General features: G+C 39.3%; 2 protein-coding genes across 4 annotated transcripts; one reads left to right on the top strand and one right to left on the bottom strand.

Moving 5' to 3' along the window:
• Nucleotides 1-134: 134 nt before the first annotated feature.
• Nucleotides 135-4777, bottom strand: LOC103709578 (L-ascorbate oxidase). 2 transcript variants are annotated; one of them, XM_039130415.1, is made up of 5 exons: nucleotides 4234-4777; nucleotides 3867-3959; nucleotides 3498-3710; nucleotides 2082-2270; nucleotides 135-1251 (listed from the first exon to the last, which is right to left on the bottom strand). In XM_039130415.1, exons 1-5 carry the CDS (start codon nucleotides 4501-4503, stop codon nucleotides 292-294), a joined length of 1725 nt encoding a protein of 574 aa, XP_038986343.1. In that variant the 5' UTR covers nucleotides 4504-4777; the 3' UTR covers nucleotides 135-291. The 2 variants fall into 2 exon arrangements, with proteins under 2 accessions (XP_038986343.1, XP_038986344.1); XM_039130416.1 differs by having other exon boundaries at nucleotides 3867-4119; nucleotides 4234-4388.
• Nucleotides 4778-16282: 11505 nt separating this feature from the next.
• LOC103709577 (eukaryotic initiation factor 4A-15-like) lies at nucleotides 16283-24702 on the top strand. Of its 2 annotated transcripts, none has more exons than XM_008795011.4 (5): nucleotides 16283-16508; nucleotides 21307-21376; nucleotides 21486-21592; nucleotides 21694-22124; nucleotides 23732-24702. In XM_008795011.4, exons 2-5 carry the CDS (start codon nucleotides 21309-21311, stop codon nucleotides 24365-24367), a joined length of 1242 nt encoding a protein of 413 aa, XP_008793233.1. In that variant the 5' UTR covers nucleotides 16283-16508; nucleotides 21307-21308; the 3' UTR covers nucleotides 24368-24702. The 2 variants fall into 2 exon arrangements, with proteins under 2 accessions (XP_008793233.1, XP_038986341.1); XM_039130413.1 differs by having other exon boundaries at nucleotides 16311-16508; nucleotides 21304-21376.
• The last annotated feature ends 23 nt before the right edge of the window (nucleotides 24703-24725 follow it).

Genomic DNA, 24725 nt, shown 5'->3' with positions numbered 1-24725 from the left:
TAGTTTTTTGCATTGTCATTTATTATGAAATGTTATTGTTCAATGCATCGTTTGTTCTTTTAAAGTTAATTATAATAAAAATTGAGCTCAAACTGCTTTTTTTTCCTGATAAGTTGTGCAATGGAAATTAGACATGCGTACAATGTAATTTAAGTTACCATAGCGAGCAAAACTACTGAGTTTTTGGTTAAACCATAAATAATTGTCTTTATCTGTGCACAAATACATGAACACAGCAGCCTCACCGTGGAACTGAAAATGGATGAGTAAACTGTAAGAAATGCTACATACTTATGGAAGGTGGTTGCGCATTAACATCTTCCCAGTCATTCCACAAGCTAGTGTTTCTTTTGGTATCTTGTTGACCAATTCAACACCTTCAGCAAGTACTACACCCATGCCCATATGTAAATGTGGCTCTATGTGGCAATGAAATGCCCAGACTCCTGGATTGTCTGCCACAAACCTTATTGCTGTCCATCCATAGGGAAAGATCACCACCGTGTTCCTCAGTGGTGGATTCCTTAGATTAAATTTTGTGACATCCTTCTTGCTGAACCTCCCATCTCCATATCCTAGCACCCAAAAGTCATGACCATGCAAATGCCATGGGTGTATTTCGCTCACATTATAGGAGAGCGCATTTGCATTTTGAAGAATCACATCAACTGTGCTGTTGAACTCAAGCTTGTATACATTACTACCTTGTATTGAGCTGGGATTTTTTGGAGGTTTCATTACATCGTAGTCCTTGGCAAAATTCTCAGGTGGTTTTCTGTCATCAAAAGCATTCTTCAAGCGGTACCTCATGGAACCAAGATAGGGAGTGGGTGGAAGGACCAAGGAGATGTTGTTGATGGACCATTTAGTGCAGCCATTTATCTTGTTCTGGGTATTGAGTAGGGCGATCTGTCGGACAGGATTCGTTGGAGGCTTGGGTGTGCCTTGTCGAGCAAGGATTTTGTAGGAGAAAGATTTGCTATGGGCATAGTCATTCCATGTGGGAGCAATGGGAGGTTTGGATGAAGGTAACTTTGATGGGGAATTGGGTTGGTAATTTAAGATAGCGAGAGCAGGTTGTGTTTGGGGAAGCCTTCCTCTGACACCAACAGAGAGCCAATAGTTTGACGATGGTGCCTGATCAGTGGTGATGAGGACAGAGTAACTTTCACCTGAGTAGATGTCCATATCAAACACAAAGAATGGTTCGACATAGTTTCCATCCGCCTCGACCACCATCATCTTGTGATGCTGTAAAATATAAATTGGATTTTGTTCAATTTTTTGTCAAAAATATCATCTATGTTTTTTCTTTAAAGCCAAAAGCATATAAAGCACATGAGATATCTAGTACTAGTTAATAATTACTTGGATAAAAATGATGCAGACCATTTTCACACTTTTATAGAGTAAGCAAATTGGCATGGTCAAGCTGTAATTGCTATTCAGTCCTATGGCAGGAGAAAGAGAAATGATTATCATGTGCTTATCAAGTCTTAACTGTAAGCATCCCCTTTTTATCTTTCATGTGCTTGTGTATGATTAAAAAGCTTGAATGGGATGCCATTCTTATTGCTTGAGTTGTCCACTTTGCACCTATTAATTGAGACTTCAAACACAAGCTGATAGTAAAAGTTCTGATTCTGGTTGCATTTACACTTTCCTCTAAGGGTTTTTTTGTAACATATGAGAGAGTTTTTTTGTGTCTCTACAGAGTTGGCGCCTATCCATTTCACATGTTCTATTTAGATAAAAGAAAGCCCCGTCAATATGTTTCTTATTAGTACAACGAACTGTCAATTTATGTCATACACAACTATTTGTGGAAAGCACTCTTGTTATCAAGTATCTACTGTCCAAATCCCTCTTAAAATGACAGAGGCGTTTGCAATGACAACTAAACCTGTTTCAGATGTTTCACTATTACATAGACCCAAAATAAATTAGGTTAGCGAGGATGCTTGTTATTTGAAAGCTTTAATTTTAGATATAAGTATCTGTCGACTTAATGGGGACTACTTACGTTGATGGTAATCATACCCTGTGGTGACTGTATGGTTTGGTAGTTGGCAATCACTCACCTCGATGGCCAGATTGAGGGATGACAGCGACGTGGTGCTTGCGATCCTCAACCTGTAAGTCTTGTTTGGAAGGACTCGGAGCACCACCGGTTCACACTCCCCTCTTCTTCTCTTGCACGTCCTGGACCCGGGGATAAGATGTGCCGCCAGTGAACAGTTGTACTGCCCTCTCCCATTGATCAATAGACTCTGCACCCATCGGAAGTAGGTAGAACGTTAAAAAGATATTAAAAAAAAAGGCCACAAGATCGTGATCCAAGGGCACTGGTTGTGCTAGGACTCCATTTCGTTCGATCATATTGGCTGTGTTGTCCTGTGTGCTGCAAGTGAGGAAGGTGGAGATTGACAGATTGTTCTTTTTTTTAAAAAAGGTGCTTTTTCTACTGTCAGCTCTATTTTCTACTGTTATTCCACGAAAGGTAGGCCAATATGCATGGAAAGTTGCCCACTTGACCATTTGTTTAATTGCTTTACCGTTGCTTTTCTCTCATCCTGTTTCACATGACCGTACATGTTCATACTGGTAAAAAAACTCTCAGCAGCTATTCCTTTTTTTTCCTCTCATGTAGGATTGGGACCAGCCCACTCCAAAGCTACTTTTAGGTATTTATAATATAGATCTAACTCAATCTGTAATTCTATGATTGGTTGTACTGGCTTAATTTATGAATTCCATAGAATTGTGGTTTATCATTCAAGCATATCCTATAATAGATATAAATCCTTCTTTTATACTGCAGCTCCTTGCAAGGAAACTTGCAGATGCTAGCTCCTGACCTGCTTTGACAAGGTAGAGGATTCATAGTAGATCGAAGTTTACACTTTCGAGGTTCTAACAGAATAAGAATCAGAAATATTATACAAAGAGTAGGCTTAATGATGTAAATGTGCAATTGGTTGCTTGATTGAGGAAAAGCTAGCGTTCAAGATGAAGTGCAAGGCATCAGAAGACATGGTAAGATGTAGTCCAACATGGAATACTTAATGCGATAGAGGTTGTAATTTGTAAGACATTGTAATTTATAATTTGCGTGTGTTTGAATTAGGAGAGAACAGAAGAAAATTTGACCTAAGCTAGATCATTGGTGGTAATCATTAAACAATGAACAACTGCACTGGTTAGCATCCTTACCAAGATGATTTGAAAACCTAGGCTCACTTTGGATCGTGGGCCATAAACTATATTAGACTAAAGAAAACTTATTCAACCCACATGTGGACAAAAGTATAGTGCCCACCACTAGAAGTGATTAATGAGCGGTGGAATTTAATTTAAATAGATAACAAACAAGTCAAGCCATTTTAGACACGATCCGGCCCGAAGGAAGTGCCCTGACAGTGATTTCCACATAGATCGATGCCACTTAAAATGTTTGGACTATTTTTAAGGTATATGCAAGCGGGTGGAATTCTTGCCTGGGGCTCTCCAATCCAGCGAAGGGGTTTGGAAGAGAGGCCGAGCATCTGCGCCTGGACGTTTTGGTGATACCAATCGCTCAGCAGCAGATTAAGCTCGCCGTCGTAGTCGAAGGGCTCCTTTTCTCCATCCGCCACGTCCACTATCAGAGACCCATACAGCCCTGCTGCCCTCTGCATTCCGTAGTGCCCGTGATAGAAGTATGTGCCCGGCTATTCCAACAGCAGCAGCAACAACAACCGAAAAAAAAAGCAAACAAGAAAAGAGAAGGAGAAGGATTAACAACGGATAAACACTCAAGAAAAGTATCACAAATTACAGTAGTGTCTTCTGGAAAATTAGCTAATGCCCCACATCATATATATCACCTTGTCAACTTTGAATTCATAGATAAAGGTTTCTTCAGGATCGATCGCGCACTGCGATATTGATGCTGTCCCATCAGCCCACGGTGTTCCCAACTGTGGCCGCAACGAAATCAAAACATTAACCATTAGATATAGAAATGTGGACACACACACACACACACACATATATATATATACTGCCTCATGTAATAACACTAGAGATGGTGCAAGCTAGCTTCATGTCCGTTGCATGATCACCCCACGTTGCCGACATCTGGGAGGGGGAAAAAAAAAAAACACAGAGACACGTAGAGAGAGAGAGAGAGAGAGATGGGTCGGGGCACAGGGGGTGTGAGTATGCGTTGGTGCATGCGAGAATCGTGTTTACCTGTCGGATGCCATGCCAGTGGATAACCACTCCCTCGGTGGGGAGACTGTTCTTTAGCTCGACTTTAATGGTGTCGCCGGCCTTGGCGCGGATGGTAGGACCCGGAAAACGGCCGTTTATCCCGATCATGATGTTTTCTTCGCAGTCCGGCGACCAGTAGATGTAGCCCACTTCCCATTTGAAATGCCGCTTCTTTGAGGCCAGGGAAACTGGCAACGGAGCCAAGATGATACAAAGGAGGACGAGTGGCATGAGAGGCCTCATGGCCATGTCTTAGTGGTAGTATATATTAGAAGTCGGAGAAGATTAGATGAGGAAGAGGTTGGAAACAAGTGAGGTGGGGAAAGTATTTTCTGGAAAAATAATTGCAATAGTGTCTGAAACGAAGCTAAGACAAGTTTAGTTGTGAGAGACTTGAGAAAGGTATTGACCTGGTGGGAGGGGAAGTCGTGTTTTTATAGAGAGAGAGCTTTCCGCAGTGGGCAAGCCTTTTTCCGCCAAGGTGGTGAGAAGTGCGCGGAAGTCCGCGCCATTCCGTGGGAAGTCTGCCGTGTTCTCCGTTCCCATTCACATGCTGGGCATTTGAAGCTCCAATCTAACCCTAGGATATAAAAAATGATCCAGAAAAATCACAAGGCCCGACGTGAACTATTTTAACCATTACTGATATCCAAAATATTTATCAGATTCGATATAGAATACTGTGGTTACTATACGAATATACAAGAGAATCACCAAATTCGTTGTGGATCACTTTGGCCACTACGAGTAGGAATGGATAGGGTCCAAGAATAAGATCTGCCACATCAAAAAATTGAATCGCGTGCCAAACTTTCAGATAGCACAACTTGGTCATACGATGTCCGATTGAGATGATCTTTTTCTTTTATGAAATTGGTAGTTTTTCGAAATTTACAATTTTTTGCTAACCTTCTAGGACATTAAATCGGGCTAAAATTCCATCGTTTATAACCAAAAACGGACTAATCAAACCAAAAGTTTTCTTTTCAGATAATATTTGGCCAGATATAGCTCTTTATTCGAGAAGAATCAAATGGAGCGACTGAATGTAGAGTTGATGTAAAAGTAGAGATCTACCTCCTTAAGAATTTTAGATTTTTTAAAATATTTTTATTAGTCATATTTATTTTAAGATGTCTAGTCCTAATCAAACTAAAAGAAGAATTTAACCCGAATTGTAAAAAGAAAGACTTCACTAATATTATAAATAAAGGCTATGTACCTCAGTTTAGGAGGTGTAGGTCATCAATGAAAGAAAAGAGAACTTAAGTCCTACTTTCGTTATTCTTCGATCTTCTTCTAATTTTTTTTTAGAAATCTGAGTTGAGTGGGTTGAAAAAAAATTTCCTTCTCTTCGATCAGATAAAAAAGGATGATAGATGGGGTTGGAAAGATGGATGGCCTCTAACCACCATTTGGTTTTAGTTCAAAAAATCTTACAAAGGATTGATGAAAAGGAGGGATTGTTCATCCATCTCGTCCCACCAATTTGCATCCTTCTAAACTCGGACACTTCTTCACTCTTTTACTAGAAGAAATTACGCCTCATTAAATTATAAATTAATTAGTTATTTATATAATTAATATATAAATAAATTAATTCATATATAATTAATATACAAATAAATTAATTCATATATAATCAATTTAAAAATTATATATTAAAGTTAAATAAAATTTAATATTTATATAATTATAAATTATAAAGATTATAGGTTTATACATTGTCTTACTTCTTTAGTATATATAAACATTATAAATTGATAATAATAATATTTTTTTATCAAATAGTAGCATAGTAAAAATGTTATACATATATTATCCATCTTTTCTTTCATTCCTTTTATAACAAACAGAAAAAAAAAAATCGTTTCCATCCATCTTTCTATATTTCACCAAACATATGGGAGGAAACCTTTCATCCATCCTTTTCCCCATCCTTCTTTTTCTCTTATCTCCATCCTTTCTCCAATCTATTCATGACAAACAGATGAATAGTTGAAGCTACCTATAAAGCTGATTAATGTTTTTAAAATGAAATTACTATTGTTGCCCCTTTATTTCCTTCTTATAGCCGACATATTGTGATAGAGGAATAAGCCCTGCACTTTAAAACTGCAAGGTTGCGGTCTTGTATATGTGATCGGTTAACGCTGTTCATTTCTAAAATTGAGATGCATATTAAATGATCTGTTGTAAGACTACTGAATGGTCCATTAGGTGCGCTGAGAAGCTTGTAATTTCCATTAGCTTATGCATAGAATTTTATGGTGTTATTTTCAAGTTAACATGCAATTATTGTGATATTTGCGCACGCATATTTCTTCCCATGGATCTGAGCTAGGTTGTTACTATGATGATTCATATAACTAATATGAATAGTCCAAATGTTCTACAAATGCCTTCTCATATGAAAAGTTTGAGAGTAATGGTATTATATCAAAAACCAGTTTGAGGTCTGTTCATGCTGTCATATATTACCTTATACTGTTACATAGTTGTTCAAGTGATGAGATTGTACAAATACAATTGAACACTCGACTCTGAATATTTGAGCTGAACTTTGAACTTGAAACTGGAGAAGGGCTGTTGAGAGAACATGAACTCAATCTTGAACTCGACAGAGGTGTATAATATGCTATGGTTAGATGAGGCTAGTAGTTGAAGCTATTGATCAATCTTCGAATATGGCCTGTTTGAATTGGGTTTGACTTAGAAAAGGAAGGAATTTTTTCCTCTTCTCTTTTCATTTCTCTCTTCGGATAAGAAAAAGGAAGTTAACTATTATCAAAATACAATTAGTGACCCCCAACTTGCATACTTCTTTCTGTAAAATAAAAATCAAAACTTGTGAAAACCATGGACTATCTATTTGTTTATTTGCTGGAACCATTAACTTTACATGCATTCCAAACTTTATAAAAATGATGTACACTATACAATCACAAACTCCCCTCCCCATGTAATATTAAAATTTATATGTTAGGTAAGCTCTCTTCTTTGGAAGAAAAAGGCAAAACAAAGTGCTGCTATGTGAGCTTAATCCTACAATATATGTTAGTTTTTTTCTTTGGCATGTTATGGCAATCCAGATAACTTAAAATTTATTTTTCTCAGGGGAATAAACTTCTAAGGTATTTTTCTTGGGAAAAAGAGAAAATGGTAAAAATTAGTTGATATTTTAGTTATGATAACTTCAATAACATAGAAAATTGTTCTATAGAATGCGAGAAAAGTATAAGTCTCTGTTTATAAATCAACTTCAACATGACTCTTTCTGACAAGATTTAGTGGTAAAAATTACTTGATATTTTAGTTATGAAAATCAAAAGTAAAAAAAAAAAAAAATGTTTGGCTAGTCACCCCATGACCCATGGAGTTATCATGTTATTTAAAAGCTGAAGGATGAATCGCAAGTAGGCTGACACAAACTTGTCCGCTCTTTCCGACATCTTGGTCCTACCCTACAGGGTCTATGGGCCCCACACGGCTGGCCCGAGGCAAAGGTTTCGAAACTGTTCAAAATTGGCGGGGCCCACCCTGGTTTAAAAGAGAAAAGGCACCCTGCCACTGGCACATGATGTAGCACAAGGCATGCATGCGTATCTAGTCGGAACCACGCAAAGTGAGGTTTGATACACACCACCGTCGTGAACTGACACGTTTTTTATTATTTGGGCAACATGGTTTAGGCTCGGGTGGTTCTATATACACCCCCCCTATTGCTCAGGACACCCCCCAAAAATTAAAAAAAAATTAAATACTCTCTACACCCCCCATTTGCTAAGGACACCCCTAAAAAATTAAAAATTCCTAAATTACCCCCCACCCTCCCCACCCCCTCACCTAAATTGCTCTCTACACCCCCCAAACCCCCCCCCCACCCCGCTCTTCCCCTCCAAAACACCTCGCCAACGCCCAAAACCCCCCCGTTCCCCCTTCTCCCTCTCGTCGCCGGCATTCTCCCGATCTCCGACCACCTCGCCGGCTTCTCCCGGAACCACCTCGCCGGCTTCTCCCGAAATTTTTTTTTTCCACGGTTCGTGCTCCGTTCGGCACTGGATCGCCGAACAAAAGGCTTCTGTTCGGCACTGTGCAGCCGAACAGATCTGTTCGGTTGAGGGTTGCCGAACAGAAGGCTTCTGTTCGGCACTGTTCAGCCGAACAGAAGCCTTTTGTTCGGCGATCCAGTGCCGAACGGAGCACGAACCGTGAAAAAAAAAAAATTTCGAAACAAGGTGGAACACGTACCTTTGCGGCCGATTCTTCGTCCCAAATCACTAGTTGCTTGTCCATGCTTCGAATGGGGCTTAAATTTCCTTCAAAGATCGCCTAAACGATGTAAATGGATCGAGGGGTTTAAGGGGGGTTTGAGGGGGGGTTTTTTTTTCTTTTCAAAACGAAACGGAGGAGGAAGGGGGGGTGTATGAGAAAATTTCAAGGGCAATATGGTAATTACACTAAAGGTTAGTTTGGGTATTTTTTTTTTGGTTTTTAGGGGGTGTCCTGAGCAATAGGGGGGGTGTATATAGAACTACCCTTTAGGCTCTGAAGCATTTCTGAGTGCAAAGACATTATCGTCCTTGGGAATCTGGCACCGTAATCTAGGTATTTCGAGATAAACTTTGACGATCATATTAGTGAAAAAAAAAATAGGTGTAAAATTTGTCATTAAAGACCATGATGCCAGACTGATGGCGACCGAAGATCAGCAGATCTTCAACATGTGTGCCGTTAGTCCAGGACCACATAGGAGGACATCACCAATGTGATGCTCGTAATAGGTGCGAATCGCATCTTTTTTGAGAGGAACTCGGCTACGGTGATCGAGTGGATTCGAGGTCAGAGTTACACTGCTAAGGGAAGGCCACTGCTTCACAACATCCGCTGACTACTGGGAGAGTGTGACTCTTATCGGGTCACGCATGTCTCTAGGGAAGTAAACGATGTTGTAAATTGGGTAGCCTCCTTTACAGCTCACCACTCCGAAAACTTTGTTTGAGCAAACCACGAGTTTGTGCCTGAGCCATTGTGTGACCTCTTTTTTCTAGTTTTGTTGGCCACATTCACATCCGTTGCGTCTGAGCCGCTGTTGCGTCAAAAAAAAAAAAATCAAGTCCACCCAGATTCATGCACTGTTGTGCACCATTAGGCATTCTATTGATTTCATAAGCCGAACACAAAATTCTAAAGCCTAATATATAGGTTTTCTTTAGAAAAAGTTTGCATATTTTATAAGTTAATAATTTTGAAATTTATATTAAATAATTTCACCCAAAGATCCAAACCATATTAAATATAGTTGTAATGTGAAAAATACCTAAAACCAAAGTTCATATATTTTGATAGTCTCTAATATATGCATCAAGTCAGTATAAAAGTGAATAATATGAATTATTCTAGTATAGTGAAATATATAAAAGGATGCATAAATTGAAAATCTACTTCATGGATAATAATCTCCATATATTAATTTAAATTTAGTAGATTTTGATTTCTATATCATAGTAAAATATAATATTATGCTATTAAAATTGTCTGATTTAGCATCTACTTTATATTTAAGTTTTATACATGAATTTTGATTTTTTTTAGATATTTTTTATGAAGTATAGATCATGAGTTTGAATCATCCAATTTAAAAGAAAAAAATGATATATATTTTGTTCATGTCTATAATAAAGCTATAATTTTTAATTGCAGTAGAGGTAACCACACTCAAAGCTACTCTTGGGTGGTACTTGTTCATCCTAGGACCACCTTAACCTCATCATCTCCATGTAAAATAGCAAGTTGGTCAAACTTAATACATTTGTGGAAATCAAAAAATAAAATATATAAAAATTTAGAATAAATATTTGTCAGAAGTAGTCCATAATATAGTCTTCGTATGGTTAGCCACATAAATCGTCATCGAGTCTGCAGTACTATTAGCTTCTCTATTTAGATGTGTCATCTCATACGACAGTAATGTTGCACCTGTAATCCAACGGTCATACATCAAAGGATGGAAAATAGTTTGTGCAGTAGGTTTACTTGATTGCTACCTAATCACCATCAAGGAATTCCTCATATTTCGTGGCATAATAATGACAGCCATTCTCTATAGTAATTCTTTTTTTTAAAGGGAAGAGCAATAGTAATTCAAGAGAGAGAATTGCAGCAACGTGTCTAAAGTTTAGAGAACACGTCGAGAGGCGGTCAGAGTAGATATTGTACACGCGGCTTGCTACAATTTGCAGAAGGTTTAGTTGCACGTAGACATCACTTTTGAATCATTTAACCAAGAAAATAACCCTCACTATCGAACTTGGAGTCAACGATAGGGATAATGTCCTCGCTGGCTGAAGATGACGTGCTGCATTGAACGGTGCAAACCACCATCTCGTTCAAGCCCTTGGGGATATTGGGAGGAGAAGTCGCCATTAATTCGGAATAGCGCCCAGGATTCTTGAAATTTTGGTGCTCGACGAATAATTTGCCGCGGCATTATTCCAAGCGAATCTTGGCTACTTCGCGTGGATTGCATTGCCTTTTTTCTTTTTTTTTTCTTTTCCTCCTCTCGACACGTCTAATCGCTAAGGGCTGCATGATACTGTGAGCATGCGAAGAGAAGATAGCAGCATGTATATTGAAAGGTAAATAGAGTGGTAGGCTGGGTTGTCTCGGCATTTTGAAGATATTATATAAATTTTTACCAATGGGCTTATTATAGATATATATTTTATATTTTATTATTATTATTATTATTATTATTTTGGCTTCGCAGGTTGTAAGAACTATCGCAGCAGCAGCAGCAAAAAGCTGGAAGATGACAGCCGGGCCGCGCTAGTGTCATCATCCGTGTGACGTGAAATAAAGCGTTTGGCCGCGTTGCAGGGCCTACGTGGACGTGTCGATCTCTTTGTCGTTTATGACCATCGGAACCCGGCACAGAGACCTGATAGCTGACCTCCATACTCTCAAAGATCGGTTTGAAATAGACAGGCCAGGCTGGGCACAAGGGCTTTCTTTTTTTTGGTCCAAAGACACAGGGCTTCGTCGGTGAAGTAGTTGGCCCTTGCGAGCGATCATTTTTCAGACACATCGCCGTTCTGGTTCCCTTGCCCCCCCCCCCCCTAGATCACAGCTTTACATGACGGAGCCCGGATTGCTGTCTGAAAACAAGGGAAAGTGGGAAGTAGGTTGCGGTCGGGAGAGACTTCGGAATGCATAGTTGGAGTTTTAATTAAAAAATATATATTTTCTAATTTTTAGTTATTTTAAATTTTTTAAAATATTTTTTGCGAGACTTTTTTTTTTATATAGAAAAGTTATGACTCTTCGAAAGAAAATATTGGCTTCCAAAAAAATACAATATTTTCGAAACATTACATATCTTCAGAAGAGTCACGTTTCTCTATTCTTCGTATAGAATCTATAAATAAACTCCTATGTGATTAATCCTAATTCAATCCAATCTCTCTCTCTTTTTTACTGCTACTCTGTTTCCAAAAAAATTTCTTCCTTTTCATCTTTTATTCTTTTCTAGGCATCTGAAGAAGTCGATCGGGTTAAGTTTCCCCAGCGATCGTGCTCGTTAGAGAAAAATCGAACTGAGTCGGATTATTGTACCTTAAGAATAAGATCGCTGCAAACCCGCATGTAGGGGCGAATCATATTCTTAAGGCAGTGTATATAACACACCTCGATCTAAACAAGCTCTTTTCAATCTTCTAAATTTATTCTAATAAATTATTTTTTATAATATTTTTATAAAATAAAAATATAATAATTTTTAGGCAATATTTTTCTAACATGCATTCCAACTCCTGCCTTGTTCCTGTTGGAATGTGATTGCTTTTTATTCGAGTCAAAAGTGGTGGACTGGAGTAGAATCTATTAAAAGCTCAAATAACCGGGGAATGACGTGCACTTTTTTTCTTCAGTGTGGTGGAAGAAAAAACATTTTCTATCATTTCGTCGCATTCAAAGGCATTGTTGTGCTGCCATAGACTTGGCTTTCTCTTTCTTCATTTTCAACTTTCGTTCGTCAATTTTTCAATTGCAAACAACTCATTTACGATGGAGATAGAGTGCTTGCCAGTTCATGGCCTCATCGGTGATAAGTACATGCCACCTGCAATGTTGGCTTTATGTTTTTTTTTTTTTTTTTAGCTCCGCTGGAATCACTTCCGCAGCGCACTGATATTGGCCGTGCTTTAACATACAGAAGACGGACCATCGAGGCGTAACACAGTAGGAACGGGACTTTAATTTTATTGGAATAATCCAGATTTGCAACGCACGGACATCGATTAAATGTGGAAATCGAATGCCCTCCGTCTGATCTGCCGGTACTAAGGTGGAACTGGAGTGACATACTTACACGCGAGTTCGCCCATACTGTTGGAGAGGATATGAGTCTTTCTACCCATATCGGACATTCCTTGGTGGAAGAGGGCTCAATGGAGGCTGCTATGCGGATGAAATTAGTTCTCGTCGTATAGATCAAACATATGGTTCAGAATATAGAACAAATATTAATTAAATTAAGTAACAGTAGTGAAAAAAATAAAAAAATAATTTTTTTTTAAAAAAATAAAAATATGAACAATTCTACTGTCACGCATAAAAAAGTTTCATACTTGTAAACTATTCTAACTAGGATTGGAATAAAAATTATGATAAACTAGAAATAAAAATCTAATATAAGCATGACAAAGAATGGACTCCCAACGTGGCAAAGCTAATCTAAGTGGGATAATGTGTTGCAGCAAGAAATCCTGCTCGACCAGTACAAAACCGCTCAGCCCAGCACCACATCAGAGTCATGCCACTTAAATCATATCCGATCATACTTCCAAACTCTGCCTTATTTGCATCATGGAACTTGCCCATGGCCATTATTGGGAATCAAGTATGTCCAAAAATTTCTTGGAAGAGTGTTACGTGGAAATAAACACAGCTCCATTTTAAGAGGATGGAGCAAAATCAATTCATGTGAGTATAGTTGTCGGTTTGTTGCTTGGATTATGAGAATGCAACAGCAATATAAAGGTGGGGCATGTATTCCTTTCATTTCCCTCATTGAAGAGTAGCTGTGTGGCGAAAACTTTTTTACCATAGAATGTACACAATTTAAATAAAAAGCATTATTATTACCACAGTGGTTGCTATAAATAATTTTTTGACAAGGCCGTGGCAGCGGAGGGAGGCGGATCTTCGGCACGTCGTTGCTTGCTGGTGTTGGGTGTGGATCACATCCTCCTTGGGAAAAACTCGACTATGGTGATTGAGTGGGTTTGGGGTCAAAAATGTGGTACGAAAGGGAGGCCGCTGCTCCATGACGTCCGCAGATTACTGAAGAAGTGTGCCTCCCATCAGACCACGTATGTATATAGGAAAGCAAACGGTGCTATAAACTAGGATGCCTCCTATGCAGCCCATCATTGTAAAGGTTTCATCTAGGCGAATCAAGTGTTATTGCCTGTGCCCTTATATAGTCTTTTATTTTCTGATCTTGTTGGCCGCATTGACACCCATCAAGTGTGAACCGCTGTTGTACAAATAAATAAATAAATATTTTCTTCCAAACAGCATCCGCGCATACATCTTGAGCCAACTCGACGGTACTGTGGATGCGATGGTGCTTCCTTTTAGTGAAGTTAACACGAAAGCTATACTCCTCAAGCATAAATCTGTTTCCCAAAATACATATTTTTTGATTGAATTCGTCAATTCTTGGTTTTCGGTATTACAAGCATGTATCAGAATCTCATTACTCTTGAACTAATCACATTCATCTATCAGAAATTGTGAGTAGCAAACCTAAATTACTGAAAAAAGAAGACTAAATAACTAATTATAGTCATTTGAAATACTTTTACACCTTAACGTCAACAGTGCAAAACATGTGCCATCACATTAGTCTAAACTGTGTGATAAATAATGATTCATTCAAAACATATTCTTAATTGATGGGATCACCGTCCGTCGAATTCTATCATAAAGAAATTCGGAGGAAAGTCCAGTTTGCTACGTTCAAGCCGAGTTTGACAGGATCGGGCCTAGCCCAAATTGAATTCTCGAGGGAGCCATCCAGTTCCATTCACGCATCATTGCTGTTCTATGTAGGCCCAGGCTTGACCCAGCACAAAAGCTTTACAGACGTACAGCCCAATAAGGAACTATGCAACGGAAGGCAGCCCAGCACTTACGAAGGAGGCCTGGAAATCCATCAAGCAAGCTTAGTGTTGAGGGAATGCAAGTTCCCCCGAGTACATGAGAACCTTGCCAGTACGGGACCGGATGACGGCCGACCTCGGGCGACCGAACTTGATGCCCGACTTAAGAGCGCCCGACCCCGGGAGTCGGACTCCACCAACTGTCCACTATGGGTACTTTCCCCTACGGACCGACGTAGGATCACGCCTTAGGTGGCTTACTCCACAATTAATACGCCCGACCTGGCACCCCACCAAGCGTCTAGCTTCAGGGCTCTTGACCTCGGAAGTCCGACCTCGCCGCCCACCTACCGCGGTTGTACCCTTCTGAAGTCCAGTCAGGGGCCATACCCTGCCACCGCCTCTAGCATTTAATGCGCATGATCTCTGCAAACCCCCGACTCACTCAACAATTAATGTATATCTCCGACTTACTCAAAAATTAATGCATATCTTCGGCTCACTCAACAATTAATGCGCGTAGCTCTTATCATCTACAGATCTTCGGTCCTCCACGGCAAATCGGCTCGGCAACATTCGGTCAGCCGTGACAACTCTCTGATCCCGACCTTGCCTCCGATGTCAAGGCATTAATTCATCTGGTCGCGCACCAACTCAAGCGACGTGCTGAGTCGTACGACAACCTCGCCCCATCACATCACAGGTAATCCGACCCCCCTATAAAAAGGAACCTCTCCTTCTCAGTGGGGGGTTGGACTCAGAAAAACCCAGCAAAAAATATATCTTCCTCCTCTCTCATTCTCCAAAATTAAGCTCCCCTCTGACTTAAGCATCGGAGGGCCGGCGCCGGAAACCCCGGCCACCGGTTTTCTCTTGCAGGCCCTCCACGGAGAACGCCGCTCGCCGACGGATCGCCGCCTACCAGTGTTCGCCGGAGCTCCTCCTCCTCAGCCGACGGCCACCCCCGGGTCTAATTTCCAGCAACACTTAGGTTGTTGACACCGAGATCGAGAATGGGTTAATTAACGACAAACAAGTGTAGCGAGAGGCCTTGAAGCTCAGTCAAGATGAACACATACGTAAGTCATCAAGCTTACGCACTGTGCTCGCCAGCATATATCTATTTGGCATTCAACCACAAAATGCCTGCTTCTACGTCCTCGCGCCAATATTAGCATGAAATCTGTAACCAAAAAAATTAAAAAACAACATAGTGCGACATCATGAGAACTCAAATTCAAGACCAAACTCATAGATGATGATGCATTGCCAACTCAAGTAGAAGTCAATTTGCAATCATACTAATTTGTGTTATGGTAGGGAACTTGGGCCAAAAAAAAAAAAAAAGTAGGCCAAACTTAAACACAAAATTAATCATCCATTAATAGAATAAATTATTAGTTAGATCAGGTCCGCGAGCTTAGCAGTGGACCCGTCCAACCGTGGACCAACATGCACAAAGACGGACAAGAAAAGAGGCGAGAAAAAAATGGTGCAATATAAATGTATTTGTGTGGCTTGGTTCGTGGTTGGACCAGTCCACTAGTTCAACGGTGGATTTGGTTTGATTACAAATTTCACTATTAATAGGACTGTTTTCAAGAACACAGTATTTGTCATTCCTAATCCATCTAACGATCTGCCGCAGATTTTGCTCTCGCATTAAAATTTTCATTTTTTGAATTACAATTATATTTGACTTGAACACGGCAGTGATTCTATATTTCTATCAAAGGTCAGTGCTCTGTTATTCTGAATCTTAAAATCATGGTCGTCCATACTGTGCACCCAGAGAAAAGCGTAGTTTATCGGCAAAGTCGGTGAATGTAGCCCGGTATTTGTTATTTGTTACGCTAGTGGTAGTCGGATATTTAGGGACCTAATGGGGGGAGGAATCCTACACGCTCGAGGCTCGCCTCCTATCGAGCCCTAGCTCTCCCTCCACAAGCAAAGAAAGAATTCCTCTCCTTTCCCGTCGCGTAGAAGCCGTGCTGTCTCTCTCGCTCGCTCGCTCTCTCTCTCTCCCGACCGACTTCGAATACTCTGCTCACCGGCTTCGAGGGCCGACTGATCTCTGGAAAACTGCAGGTAATCAGATCTCCGAGTCTCTGTTTTTCATCTTTTTGTTTTTTTGGCTTAGTTGTGATTTCGGATCTGTTCTCGGTTTTCTTGTTTGGGTTCGTTCTGATCTGATTGTTCGGATTCGGTTGATTTCTATTTGGATTTTGTTTGTGGATCTTCGGTAGATTTCTTTTCCAGTTCTTTCGTTTCTTGTTCCTTTTTCGATAAGTTGTTATTGATGTTCCGTGGATTGTCCGCCGATTTGATATCCAATATGCGCTCCGCGTTTTACAAGAGATCGTAAGGTTCGTGGATCGCGAACTACGAACTGGGGATTGAAGTAAGATTTTATTTTTTTTCTTTTATTTTAAGTAGTCAGCAAAGGTTAAAGGGAAGGAAAGACATAATTCAAAAGCTACTATTGTAGCTATTTGAAAGTCTGAAACTATAAACTACTTCTATTTTATTGATTATAAAAATAGGGAGGTAGGTTATGAAATTATTGATTATGGAATTTTAATCTTGTGACATGAGGGGTTTGTTGAACTGGTGAGTGGGTTAGTGAACTTTTTTCCGTCTCTACCATGGCACAAGTAAGTTGGTGTTATTCTATGGATTTCTATCAAGGTGACACTAATAATCAATTTCTTTAATTGATTCACCTGTTTTGTTTGACTTTTTGGTGCTATGAGATGTTCGCTTTGTCATATAATCAAGGTATGAAGGAGGGAATAGCTATTAATTAATTGCTGAATTAGTTTTGAGCATACCACATTGTCAGGACCCATGCAGGCGTGTGCTTCTATTGGTTATGCGTCGTAGAGGTCTTGGATATTTAGACAAGGCCAAGAAACACAAATGACACCTTCTAGTCATTTTTTTAGGGTGAGATCTAGCATTGGTACAAACGGTATCAGAGCAGATTCGATCCATGGCCTATGTGGACTGTGGGACGATGCAGCACGAGCCTATTGGGGCTTACCATGGGCTGATGATGGTGCTTGTGATTGGATTTAAATAAATTTAGACTCTTAGCCTGGCAAAAAAACTAGAGCTTAAACCGAGGGTGGGATATTTGAGGACCCATGTGGGCGTATCTTTAATTCCAAATCAGTTATGCACTAGGAAAAACTTGGGTACTTATGTAGGGCTAAGGAATACAAATAACACCATTTGGTTAGTCTTTTTAGTTAAGATCCTAGGTTGTTTCACCCATCCTCCACTCTTAGTATCAATTTAATGCTGAAGGGACAAGGTCATGAGGAAGTCTGCTTTATTTAACTGATCTGACTTTTTATATTGAGTTACTAGTTAGACTTATCAAAGTTAGCAGCCTTTTGTGCCATTATGGACAAAAGAAGCTTCTAGTAGATGGAATTTAGCTTTAAGATTTGCATTCTAGATCATGACCCTGTACTGGCTTTTAGTGTCACATTTTCTCAAAAATAATTGAGATATGCTTTCTTTAAAAGGTTTGTTTTTTTTCTTGATAGTACTATAAATTGATATTATTTGATTTGATTTCTCAATAGAAGTAACAAGTTGTGAAGATATTCTTATTACTTATTTATTTTTGCTCAAGATTGGATTCATTTAAGTATGGGGGTCTACTATATCAATCCAACAGGATACCAGTATCAATATGGAACTCTGCATGGCCTCATATTGACCATGGTACTATTTGTTGTGCTGAGTTCAATAATGTACCATTTTGGCAGTACAGGGGCTAACGGGCCCAATGCAGAGACAGAAAACATGAGACTGACAAAAGGGAAATGTGTTAGATTCATGGACTTATCGTGGACTTCATATATATGACAAATTGATTGTTAGGATTTTTTTACATTAGGACATTCTTACTTAATAAAGATTGAGAAATTATAAAATAGAACGTGGGTATAAAATAGCTGGAGACAGGTCTGGTTGAGCCTTTTGTTTCAGAGTTTTTCATTTGATCAGTTTTGCTACATAAGGAACTATGTATTTAGGTTTAGTTCCTTGTTGTAAAAAAAAAAGAGAGGTGATGGTGCATCTTTCTGTGAATTTTGTTTGGAATATCTATTAATCATCTTGCAATTTATGTCTTTGTTTTGTAAGGTGCAAGTTATCTCGAACTACATAGTTCAAAAAATGTTCATGTTAAAAGATTTTACATGTTTGATTCTTGCACTATTCTTTTATGCAAGTAATGTTTGATGGGAATGCTTGCGTTGTTTATAGCAAAAGCATGAGTTCTGTGGTTTTCCTTAGTTTAAATTGCCAGTTTTAGTTAGTGGGTGATGTTTTCTGTCCTGTCTGATTTTGCTACGCCTTTTTTATGGTGCTATAAGTCAGCCATTTAATTTTTCTCTTTTTGCAGAAAAAGCTTGAGTGCTTCATTTTAGGACGTTGCAAGGAAAAAAAACTGCTTCATTTTCTTTTTTGCAAAAAATGACCCTCTTTTTTAAATAAAGGATCCAATTTGGAACTTTTTCGGTTTTCATATAATGAATTCATTGTCTCTGTGTCACACAGGGTACATTCGTAGTTTTTATTCAACTCCTGGTTTATTGTAGTTGAAAAGGGGAGAGACTTGCCTCCTATTTTCATTGTCATCCTCAAATTGCAATGAGATTCATGTCTTGGAGATGACGTTTTTTCCTTCAATCTTTCTTGTTCTTACATCTAAACACAATATATATTCTTACATAGTAAGAATGCCTATAAATTTTTTCGTTTTTTCCCTTCTTTTTAAACACGAGATTCATTGAGACATGGTGAGAAAACCTGGAGTTCAGGGATTGATAATTGCTGGCAATGCACGCAAACTAGCTTGGCTTCTCAAAAATGATGAGCAAGACACTCTTCTGTGCTTCTTGGCTTCAAGTTTTTAAAAGGTAGATAGGGATAAGGGCAACTAACTGATTTCATTTTCTGAATGATGAGACACTACATTCTAGTATATGAAGTTTCCCTTAAGAAAATTTCTATAGTTGCTAAACTTTTGGTGAGTTTTGATGGTTTCCATGTGGAGGATTTGGAGCATGGAATGCCGTACCGGCCCGGCCGTGGACCGGTACCGGAACGGATAAAAAACCGGTATTTCCCGGTTTTTTATCCGAACCGGCCGGTACGGGTGCGTACCGGCCGGTTCGGGCCCGTACCGGCCGGTTCGGGGCCGGTACGCACCCGTACCGGCCGGTTCGGATAAAAAACCGGAAAATACCGGTTTTTTATCCGTTCCGGTACCGGCCGGTACCGGCATCGTACCGGTGCGAACCGGCCGGTTCGCACCGGTACGATTTTTTTTTTTTTTTAGAACCACAGCGCCGCGCGCTGTGGTTTTTGAAACCACCGCGTACCGGCCGGTACGGGACCGGTACCAGCCGGTATGTACCGGACCGGACCGGTTCCGTACCGGTCCGGCCGGCCACCGGTACGCCGACCGGTACCGGTATGGGGGACCTTGATTTGGAGACCCTTTTGGGACCTCACAAGCATTACCAATAAATTGTGTGCCTGATGTAGGGGTTTTCCTTAGATAGAGAGTGAGCTTGTGAAAGTCTCATCTTAAGTGCATCTCAACTTCATTATTGAGGTTGTCTTTTCCTTTGTCTCGTAATGTGGACCATGCCTTCACTTATATATATATGCGAAAGGAATGATCAAATATGTGTGCTTCTAGTGGTTCTTAGGTTCACAAGATTAGCATCACTACTATAGAGCAGGCAAGATTTAGTAACTGGCATCTGTGAAGTCACTCCATTAATGACTTTGCCTTACCTTAGTTGTTGAGTTTCTTTCAGAATTTTTGAAGAATGTACTTATAATCCAATAGCTTTAAGACATTTCTCCGTGGATAATTAATTTGTCATATTTCACACTCAAGTCGGTATGCTTGTTCGATGAAGATTTTCAACGTCACCAACTTGGATTCCCTATGTTTTTGTTATTAGTGATTCAATATCGTGAAGATCCTTTATGCTTTGTTTACTACCATTGCAAGTATTGTTCACCTTCTCATCCATAATAACTGTTCAAGTTAGACCAAGATCAGTCAAAACATTGTTGGCGTAAATCTTGGTCAGCACTCAGTATTATTTCAAGAAGGTTCATCTAAGACTCAGCTTGCTCCATGTCTTGAGGCAAGACTATTAAAAGGTGCCTTGAGGCCCCTGGGTTAGTTGATTTGCATGCATCAAATAGAGAAGTTCATTTGAGGCGAACATCATGTATTTAAAGCCTTCAACAGGAGATGTATATATTAGGTCTTGTCTAATAATGGTACTGGTTAAAATTGGCACCATGCATCTAGTTTATTATATATATGTTATTGTATTATCCAATCATTTCATAACTTAAATGACTTGTTGATTTGTCACAATGCTGTCTGGGCTATTTTATCTTTAAAGAGTTACAGAAGGTTGGCCTATCCACTTTATAGAACTTCTGAGTTTGTTTATAAGTATATCAAACTTTACCTCTTAGTGATTGGCAAGCTGTGGGACTCAATCGTGTTCTCCAGATGTGACTTCCTTGTTTCTCTTATTATACAAGTACTTTTTCGGCTGGATTTTGCCAACTGACAGCTGCTTCTTCTTCTTTGGTCTGAAACTTAGAATTTGATTATGTCATGCGTCTTTTGTCCGTATGTTCTACAATACGGATTGTTGACGCAGCCATAGGGGTAGACTTTTAATTATCCAAAGATAAGATACAAGGTTCTCAGATAATATAATATTAAGATTAAAGACATTGTATAGTACAAACGATAACAGAACATTTATTATGATGTTTTTTGTTCTTCATTACATTTTGTCACTGTATCATGCTTTCCTTGTAGCAGACATGGCAGGACTGACACCAGAAGGATCTCAATTCGATGCTCGCCAATTTGATTCCAAGATGAATGAGCTGTACTGCGTTTCTTCTTTTCCCTTGTATTTCATCTTTAGAATAACTATCTCACTTCATGGAATTTTGTGCAAGTTATTGAGCTTGGAATTTGCATGTGTCAAATTGTAGGCTTACACAAGATGGCCAGGAGTTTTTTACCTCATATGATGAGGTCTATGACACTTTTGATTCCATGAATCTTCAAGAAAATCTTTTGAGAGGCATTTATGCATATGGTAGAATTGCCTATTCCCTTATTATGTTAATAATGTGCAGTTACTTATGTAAATAGTTTGTGGCTGACACCTTTTTCTTGATTAATATTCTATTTCTTTAGGTTTTGAGAAGCCCTCTGCAATTCAGCAAAGAGGAATTGTTCCTTTCTGCAAGGGGCTTGATGTTATTCAGCAGGCACAATCGGGGACAGGGAAAACTGCAACTTTCTGTTCTGGAATTCTGCAGCAGCTTGACTATGGATTGGTTGAATGCCAGGCTTTGGTTCTCGCTCCAACTAGAGAGCTAGCACAACAAATTGAAAAGGTTATGCGAGCGCTTGGTGACTATCTTGGCGTGAAAGTTCATGCTTGTGTGGGAGGAACTAGCGTTCGTGAGGATCAACGTATTCTTTCGAGTGGGGTTCATGTTGTTGTGGGTACACCAGGTCGTGTGTTTGACATGTTAAGGAGGCAGTCTCTCCGCCCTGATTATATTAGGATGTTTGTGTTGGATGAAGCAGATGAAATGCTTTCACGTGGTTTCAAGGATCAGGTTCCTTCTTTGACCATCCCTTTCCATGCAGATATTGATATTCTCTATGTTTTCGTCATTCAAGAGTGATTTACAGAGATAACTTGTATGAAGTGAAATTATTTCTTTGCAGTTGTCACTCTTTTATTTTTACTAATAAGTTCACAATGCTCTTTATTTCTAATAAAGTTTTACTTTGATATTAATAATCTTTAAAAGTTATTGTTTCATGCATAAGACTTGAAGCATTTTTTGTGGACGTGGAAGGCTTAAAGTTTTATTTTCTTTCAATAACCATCTTCTTCTCCATATAATGCAAAAGGCTGGAGTCCAGCATGTGGGGCACTCTGAGGCCTTTTATGAGGTGGACTTACATGTTTGTCATAAAAAAGTTTATTTACGGGACTTGAACTAGAGAGGGGATTAAAAGTTTTTCATGTGGAAGGCTTCTTGCTCACCTGCATTTCCCCAAAAAAGTGAGAAACTCAACCATATACTCATCATTATTACGTGCATGGCGCATTTTGGACATTTACTAACATTTTTTCTCTGAAATTGCACATTATTTGTAAATTATTAGGTTTCACGACCCATGTTTATTTTAATCATCCTATTTATGTGGTACCAGTATATTTCATTTTTTTCTTCCTATTTCCTGAATAGTAAGTAACCTAAGATTTTGCTCTTCTTTATTTGACATGGTTGATGTATGGTGCCATGCCATGTTGATAATGGTAGTAAATCTTGGGTTTTTTTTTCCAATCCACAATGTCACAGTTACACTTTGTAACTACCGAGAGGGGGGAAGGAATAATAAGATGATTCTTCACCACTTGTTTTTCTGAATTTCAGATTTCTGATAAATTCATTACAGTGATTTTTTTCAGAGAGAGTAATGTGCTGTTTGATGCATGTTTGTGTGTCAATTTCCGAAAAAACATAAATGAACCTTGCAATCTATTTTAAAGGATGGGCTGATGTTTACTGAATATGTAGGTATGTTGACTTAATGACTTGAATGGCATGATTTTGAAATGGGGGCATGTTACTTTGCCTTTTCCAGCCTTAGGCCCTTAGTTTGCACCCGTAATAATATCCACTTGCATAGAACAATGTCATGCATGGTCAGCTTTGCAGTGATTTACAAAATTGTGAAATTTTGAATTGGTGGAGTATATGATTTTTAGACTGGAAGGTATGTAGGCTAATTAACCTTACAGATCAAATGTCACTGATAGATAACCAGAGGCACTTGTATCCATCATTTTGTGATGTGGCTATTGAGGCATGATAAGCTTTGCATTGCATGTTAAAACTTGAGTTTTGATCATTGGTACACGCTATTGTTGGTGATATTCTTGTCTAATCACTGTTGTTTTCTAATATTCGAAATTCTGTGGACTTGGTCTTCTTTCTTCCAGCGTTAAGCCCTGTGTTGTCTTGTGAATATTCAGAGCATTGTAAACTGGGTAGTTAAACTCTCCCAACCTCATCTCAGCCTTATTAATTTATTTTTGGGTGGTTGTCAGAGAAAAATCCAGATGTATGCATATAGTTAGCTGCTATATTTTGTCTTTTTGTCCTGATTGCTTTTAATATTCTTGTTTTAATCATTCCCCTCTCTTCAGATATACGACATCTTCCAGCTTCTTCCTTCAAAAATTCAGGTTGGGGTATTCTCTGCCACAATGCCCCCTGAAGCTCTTGAGATTACTCGCAAGTTTATGAACAAACCTGTGAGGATCCTTGTAAAGCGAGATGAGCTTACCTTGGAGGGTATTAAGCAGTTCTATGTCAATGTTGAGAAAGAAGAGTGGAAGCTGGAGACCCTCTGTGACCTCTATGAGACTTTGGCCATTACACAGAGTGTGATTTTCGTCAACACCCGGCGCAAGGTGGACTGGCTTACAGACAAGATGAGGAGCAGGGATCACACAGTCTCAGCTACCCATGGTGACATGGATCAGAACACTAGGGATATTATCATGCGGGAGTTCCGTTCTGGTTCTTCTCGTGTACTTATCACCACTGATCTCCTGGCTCGTGGTATTGATGTCCAGCAGGTGTCCCTGGTCATAAATTATGATCTGCCAACCCAACCGGAGAACTATCTCCATCGTATTGGACGAAGCGGACGTTTTGGAAGGAAGGGTGTTGCTATCAACTTTGTCACTCGGGAAGATGAAAGAATGCTGTCTGACATTCAGAGGTTCTACAATGTCCTGGTTGAGGAGCTGCCATCCAATGTCGCCGACCTCCTCTGATGAGTTTTGTTGTTGAACTTCATATTTAATCTATATGTTCTGTCAGGTTTATTAATAATCTCGTCAAAGTTGTCTGACTATTTTTAGTGGCATGATTAGCAAAGACCTTTGAGTGGTGTTGGGTTCATTTGCAATGATGGCGACCAAAAGCTAATAATTGTTCGCCTCATCTTTGCAAATTTTGTAGCAGCTTAGTTTGTGTTTTGTCTTGGAGACCTTAAAGGAGTCATTTCGGATCTGCTTGTCTTGATGAAACTTGGGCTGATGCTAAGTTTTACAGCAGGAAGGTTTACGCATTATAATTACATGATATTTAAGTTGATGCTTTATCTATATATTGGTTTGGGGCTTTCTATTA

This window comes from Phoenix dactylifera, chromosome 9, assembly GCF_009389715.1.
Source record: "Phoenix dactylifera cultivar Barhee BC4 chromosome 9, palm_55x_up_171113_PBpolish2nd_filt_p, whole genome shotgun sequence".
Taxonomy (NCBI): Eukaryota; Viridiplantae; Streptophyta; class Magnoliopsida; order Arecales; family Arecaceae; genus Phoenix; species Phoenix dactylifera.
This window is presented reverse-complemented; position numbering and strand designations above follow the sequence as displayed.